Genomic DNA, 7,500 nt, shown 5'->3' on the forward strand with positions numbered 1-7,500 from the left:
TTATAATGGCAACCAAATAATTGTCACATATTATATTACAGATAAATTCCTCTATTTACATAATATTGAGGTCTCATTCATTCTTTTGTTGTCATATCATTACTATTAATATATATATATACAGGGTGCAATGGGTAAATTGTCACCATTTTATACTTTTAATTTTGTGCATGCATATTTTTTGTTCTTAATTTTGTCAACTACACAGTATAGTAGGATCAGTTGGGCACTGTCTGTGAGAAAAACAGCATCATTATGCAATTCATTCTGTCAGAAATTTGGAAACGACATGCTGTACTGCTTGGCATTCACACCAGAAACTCCAATACGAACATTTCCGAGGGTGTGGGTGTCAATCTGAGGACAGTGCAATATGAGGATACATACTGAAAGTGATAAAAATCAAACATCCAGTCAACATCATGGTGTTTAGAGTAATCACTAGTGATGGTGACGTTATGCCTCCATTCATCTTCCTACATGGCCTCAAACTCAACACTGAGGCCTACAAGTGCCTGGAGGAGGTAGTGCTGCTCTGGGTCAAGAGAGTGGCTGCTGGAAGACCCTATATCTGGCAACAGGACTCTGCATCATGCCACATAAGCAGGAGAACCCAGTCATGGCTGTCAGACAATTTCTGCGACCACATCACCCCTAACATTTGGCTACTTGACTCACCAGACTGCAACCAACTTGATTATTATGTGTGGGGCACAGTTGAGTGAGAGATCAGCAAAACTCCTTGTAACACCAAAGATGAACTGAAGGCAAGAATTATGGCAGCATTCACCAACTTAAGCAAGGAGACCAGCTAAAAGAGTTGCAGGAAATTCCAAAATTGTCTGGAGGCTGTGGTTGAAGCCAATGGCGATTTTATTGAATAAATTTACCCTTTAGTATTTCAAAATATTTTAATGTTATTTTGATAAATATATCTGTTAAAATGAGATGTCAGTGTTATTTTCATTTTTGCGTAATTTAGACAACAGTTTATTCACCGCACCCTGAATATATGTGTATGTGTGTGTGCCATTATTCAGTTTTATTTCAAGATTTCTTGCCAATAGAGAAGGAGTTGGTTTCTAACCTAGAACCATGGCCCCTTCCTTGCAATTTCAACAACATCAACAGAATTTTTTTGTATGCATGTATGTATACATGCAGATTTGTATGTTTTGTTTTGTGTATGTCTTTTCATGCATATACTTATCTAGACATACTCATATATACTTAAATAATAAACTTCTGGTAAGTTTTACAAATTTTTACAGTTCCAGTGATGGCTTGGATCTGTAGTCTTCAAATCAGCTTTCTCCTTTCTGGTGTGTGTGTGTGTGTGTGTGTGTGTGTGTGTGTGCGTGTGCGTGCGCACGCGCCATTCTGTCTGTGTCTTTATGTTCATCTTCAGAAATGTGCATGGCTGTAAAAGTAGCCACATACATTGAAGAGTCAGAAAGATTGGCTGTGAATACACACTTATATTTGTTGTTAAAATTTATGTGCCATAAATTGCTTAAACATCTACAATACACAAGACACGTTAATTTCTTCTTTGTTTCTTTTACAATTCCTAGTAATATTTGATAATAAAAAATAGAATAGGATTATTTTTTTATATACATCAAATGGATATGGAAGTCAAGTAAGGCAGCAAGGTTGCCTTTCAGCTTGCAAGACTATGAGCCCCAGTGGGATACGTTATATGCTAGGAGATGAGGAAAAGTATGGCAAACAGTGCCACAGTAGAACAGGTTTCATGCTGTAAGGTAGCTACATGACTACTTACATTTTAGAAGAGAGGGTAGGAGTAATTGAGCAGAGCTGGAAAGCAATAAAAATAGTTGTGGTGAGGAGTCAGGGTAGATCTTCAAGGTACAATGCAGGTAGGAATGGGTGGGACAGAGGGGCCAGAAGTGGGTGGATGGAGGTTGCAGGACAGTGGTGGGTGAGAGATGGGGAATGGGGGAGGAAGTGGAGGTAAGCAAACACCAACAATACAAGAGTTAGGTGAGGGAAGGGAGGAAGTAGGAGATGACTGACAGTGCAGAGTAGCAGAATATTAATGGTGATGCAGTAGACAGGAGGACAAGAGAAATCACATGATATTGGGTAGGTTACAGGAGTAGGTGAGAAAGAGAAAAGCAGGCACAGTGCATTAGCTATGTAAGAGACATATCATCATCATCATCATCATTTAACGTCCACTTGCCATGCTGGCATGGGTTAGATGGTTTGATACGGAGCTGGTTATCAGGGAGCTGTCCAGACTCCAATTGTCTGTTGTGGCATGGTTTCAATGGATGGATGGTTTTTTTAATGCCAACCACTTAACAGAGAGTGTGCTGGGAGCTTTTTATGTGGCACCAACCTGAAAGGACAAGCCTGTATATATATATATACATATGCATATAGGTGCAGGAGTGGCTGTGTGGTAAGTAGCTTGCTTACCAACCACATGGTTCTGGGTTCAGTCCCACTACGTGGCACCTTGAGCAAGTGTCTTCTACTATAGCCTTGGGCCAACCAAAGCCTTGTGAGTGGATTTGGTAGACGGAAACTGAAAGAAGCCTGTCGTATATATGTATATATGTATATGTGCGTATATATGTTTGTGTGTCTGTGTTTGTCCCCCCCTCCCCCAACATCACTTGACAACCAATGGTGGTGTGTTTACGTCCCCGTAACTTAGCGATTCGGCAAAAAGAGACCGATAGAATAAGTACTAGGCTTACAAAGAATAAGTCATGGGATCGATTTGCTCAACTAAAGGCAGTGCCCCAGCATGGCTGCAGTCAAATGACTGAAACAAGTAAAAGAGTAAAAGAGAGAGAGAGAGAGAGAGCATGTGTATATGTGTATGTATGTGTGTGTGTCTGCTTATACGTACATATATATATATATATATATATGACTATATTCTTTTGCGTGTTTTGTCTTGATTTTGTCAAATAGCCAAAAGGCTTTCTGTGTAATAAAAACACTTGTATCATTTATTATATGTTTATTTTTTCAATACTGTCCTTGCTTTTTTTATTTTATTATATTTTCTCATTCTCCTAATAACTTCTCCTTTTTACAGTTCGGTCTAGAGACACCATTTTCTTTTTTTTTTTTTTTTTTTTTTTTTGTTCATACTTGTCTCAATTTGTTCTTCATGCTCCTGCATTTATAACCCACCAGCTTCTGATGTTGACACTACCAAATTGGACAATATTAGAGATAAGGTGTCAAAACTGTAATGATTTTTTTTTTATCAATAACAGATGAGGAGTGAAATGAGGAATGGCTGTATCCTCTGTGTGTTTTTTCCTGTTTTCTGTATGTTCCTTCATCATCCTCCCATGCCTCATTTTACTATATGTGTGTGTATGATTCTGTATATATATATATATGTGTGTGTGTGTGTGTGCGTGTGTGTGTGTGTGTCTGTGTGTGTCTGTGTGTGTGTGTGTGTGTGTGTGTGTATTATATACATATATATATGTTATATTATATTATATTATATTATATTATATTATACACACACACATACACACATTCACACATAAATATGTATATATGTGGATAAGAAATGAATAAAATATCTTGCTATGTTCTTTTTTTTAATGCGTTCTTGATGTTTTAGAAACCACACACACACACATATCTATATATATATATATATATAATACATTTGTTCATACTTTCTTTATATTTTAGGAAAAGATGGTAAAGTTTATGTATTTAGGTTAAGTGACTTTGAAGGTGTGGAAAATGAGTTTGTCGTAAAATCTAAATCTGACTGCAAGGACAATCGACTTGAAGGTACAAAAGGTAAATATCAGGTATTTCATTTGTTCAATATTGCAGCACATAATTAATTAATTAATTTATACATTGAATATTTGGAGTGAATGCACATGGCCTAATAGTTAGGCTGTTAAGTTATGGGTTTGATTCTTGGAGCAAGCAGTGTGCTATATCCTTTAAATAGGGTACTTTATTTTATGTTGTTCCAGTGTACTCAGCTGAAAATGAGTACCTGTGGTCTCATTCAAGAGGGAGACTTGTACTCTCAGTGTAAGTGCTTTGAAAATCTGGATAAGCTCCAAGCCTTATGAGCCTTTAGAGTTGAATCATAAAAGAAGTTAAAGAAATACATACGTACACACACACACACACACACACACACACTCACACACACATACATACATAATACATACATGCATACCTACATACATACATACATACATACATGCATGCATGCATACATACATACATACAATCATACATAAATACATACATACAAACATACATACATACATACATACATACATACATACATACATACATATATACAAACATACATACATGCATTTAAAGTGGCAAGCTGGCAGAAACGTTAGCACACCGGGCGAAATGCTTAGCGGTATTTCGTCTGCCACTACGTTCTGAGTTCAAATTCCGCCAAGGTCGACTGCTTTTCATCCTTTCGAGGTTGATTAAATAAGTACCAGTTACACACTGGGTTCAATATAATCGACTTAATCCATGTGTCTGTCCTTGTTTGTCCCCTCTGTGTTTAGCCCCTTGTGGGCAGTAAGGAAATAATGCATACATACATACATACATACATACATCATTATTAAACTTCTTTTATAAATTTCCTTATAACGTGATGGGCTGGCAGAATCGTTAGTGCTTCAGACAAAACGCTTAGCAGCATTTCATCTGACTCTTTACATTCTGGGCTCAAATCCTTCCTAAGTCAAATTTGTCTTTTCATCTTTTTGGGATCAATAGCATAAAGTAACAGTCAAGTACTGAGGGTCAATGTAATTGATAAACCCTTTTCCCCTTTGCTTACTGGCCTTGTGCCAGAATTTTAAATCATTATTTCTGTTGTTATATAAGCTACGTGTGTAATATTTACTCATTGGACACTGAATCCCTGAACACCTACCGTTTAGCTTGCGTTGGGTTCTTAGGTTGAAAAACCTAGAAAGATAAGATTTTTATGAAATGCCACAAAGCAGTAGTGGTCCTAAAACCAGATTCTTGAGTTTCAGCCATAAAGCTTTACCAGTCCCAAAACCAGCTGAAAAGTTCCTGGCTTTGGGTAAAATAAAATACAGAAGGATTATTTAATTATGATTTTATTCAACACATTTCCTTCTTAGATTCACACACTTATTACAGCAGTCTTTCAGTTTTTTTCTAAGTCCTGTAAAAGCTCTCAGAATGTTTTAGGCCTCCAACCAGGCTTTTCAAGACACCCTTAAATCCAGGAACTTTTCAGCACTCCCTAATATAATCGCAAAAAATAATTGTGCTGCCCAGCTTAGGCCAGGCAGCAGCCATCATCACTGCCTGCAGTTACCTTCACTAAAAGTTCACCTGTTGAATTTCTCTTGTCAAGACTGATGTGTGTGTGTGTGTGTGTGTGTGCAGGCGTGCGCGCGAGTGTGTGTGTGTGTGTGTTTTGATGTTGGTTCAACTTTGTCACCCTTTTACATTTACAGGTTGCCACTTATATGCCATTAGTCGACAATGTGAATATCCTTTACGGCTAGCAGTTGCAGTCTCCAGGAAAATAGTGCTCTACTCTTGGAAACATCTCGTAACATTTACTAGCTGGTGCCCCAAAATTGAATTCGAGCCTGTTGATAGATTTAGTTTTGTTCAGGTAATATTTGTTGTTGTTGTTGTTGTTGTGGATAAGGTGGTGGGGCTTGCTCTTATTACTGTAATTATTGATTATTATATTGCATTATACACTTTTTAAAATTTTCCTCTTACAAATTAAAAGTTATATTAGAAGTTTTCCATCATGTATTCATTCACTAAATGTGTTTCGTAAGCATCATCATCATCACCACCACCACCACCACCACCACCATCATCATTATCATTACCACCATCATCATCATCATCATCATTACTATCTTCATTATCATCATCATCATCATCTAGCATCCATATTCCATGCTGGCATGAGATGCATGGTTGAACAGGATCCAACAGGTCTGCAGACAGTATCTAGTTCCAATGTCTGTTTCAACATGGCTTCTACAGCCAGATGCCCTTCTTAATGCCAACCACTTTTACAGAGTGTACTGAGTGTTTATTCATGTCATCAACACCAGTAAAGTCACCAAGTCACTTGCAAAACAAACTAGCTCCTTGATTGAGGAAGTGTAATATTAAGGGAGGTGGCTTATGCCAGGTGTTGAGAAGCATGAGGGATACATGGCTACTCCAGCTGCAGAATGAAAGATCAGGGTGATGAGTCATCAGGATGTACCCTCAAGGTACAAGAGAATAAATGTCAGGATATCCAGACACTTCATCCCCACCATTTTTTCTAAATCAACATTTGGTTTTCCTTGATATGTTATGTACACTATTCACACTAGTCAAACTGGTGTCTTCATCTTCATTGTTACTTTTACTGTTTCGGCTGTTATATGCTCCAGCTCCAGCCTTCTTCAGGTGTCTTGTGATTCTCCTTGGTGCCTTTCCTGGGGTTGAACTTAGAACCTCTAGGTAACTGCACTGCATTAACCAATGTCTTTATCCATTGTAGTATGCCTGTAGGCAGTGGCAGAGTGAATTTTTAAGGTTTATCAACCTCCATTAACGTCATGCCAGCTCTGTACTGATTGGATAATTGCTTGCTTTACTTGCTTAATGCTCTTGCTTGATGGGGGCTGGGGTCATCCCAGGTTAGTGGTCCCAGAAACATCATCAAGTGTAGAGCTGACCAGGTCTACCAGTGCTCTCCATCACTGATGGTCCCGTGCTAGCTCCTCTGCATCCTCCAAAGTGAGGTTAAACCTCTGGTGATCTTCCTTCATTACATCCAGCTATCTGGTGTGGGGCCTGCATTGAGGCCTCTTCCAGCCAGCAGCTGCTGCAAAAAACGAGAATAAAGCCCTGGTAAGATGATACAATTCCATATTCCTGCAATGAGGAATTTCTATTATGTATACTGTTTACATTAGTCAAACTGGTGTCCTTATCTTAAGGGCATTTAGTGAAAACAACAATCGGTGAGGGCACCACCACTCCAGCTACTGTAAACAGAGTACATAATATGAATTTCTCATCTCAGAAATATAGAATTGTAGATATGGTTGATAAACACCATAGAATGAGCAAGCATTAAACTCTCAGATAACCAAATCAGCACATTGCCTTTGGTTCCCTGTTAAACCAGTTTTAGAACCTTTCCAACAACATGACAAAGGATCGCAATACCTAGTGTATTGCTGTACTCAAGAAGACTTGTCCTCCACTGAAGTCTTAAAGGCACATTCCCTTGATTAATATGAATGGCCTACAAGAGTCCTGTGCTGGTGTCACATAAAAGCACCCATGCCATGTTGAAAAGCACCCAGCACACACAGTAAAGTGGTTTGAGTTACGAAAGGGCAGTTGGAGTTAGAAACCAAACCAAAATCAGGCTGGAACTTGATGCAGCTCTCCAGCTTACCAGCTCTGGTCAAACCATCCAACCCA

The 7,500-nt window shown here is 38.4% G+C and overlaps 1 protein-coding gene across 1 annotated transcript in view; it reads left to right on the forward strand.

The window, feature by feature from the left end:
* Positions 1-7,500, forward strand: part of LOC106884224 (GTPase-activating Rap/Ran-GAP domain-like protein 3) — a 1,434,052-nt gene that overhangs the window by 1,393,480 nt on the left and 33,072 nt on the right. Inside the window, exons 25-26 of the mRNA XM_052965840.1 lie at positions 3,700-3,813; positions 5,502-5,665. Of these exons, the coding sequence (XP_052821800.1) occupies positions 3,700-3,813; positions 5,502-5,665 (278 nt within the window). The remainder of the gene's footprint in view (positions 1-3,699; positions 3,814-5,501; positions 5,666-7,500) is intronic.

The sequence above is a fragment of the Octopus bimaculoides genome, chromosome 2, assembly GCF_001194135.2.
Source record: "Octopus bimaculoides isolate UCB-OBI-ISO-001 chromosome 2, ASM119413v2, whole genome shotgun sequence".
Lineage (NCBI taxonomy): Eukaryota > Metazoa > Mollusca > Cephalopoda > Octopoda > Octopodidae > Octopus > Octopus bimaculoides.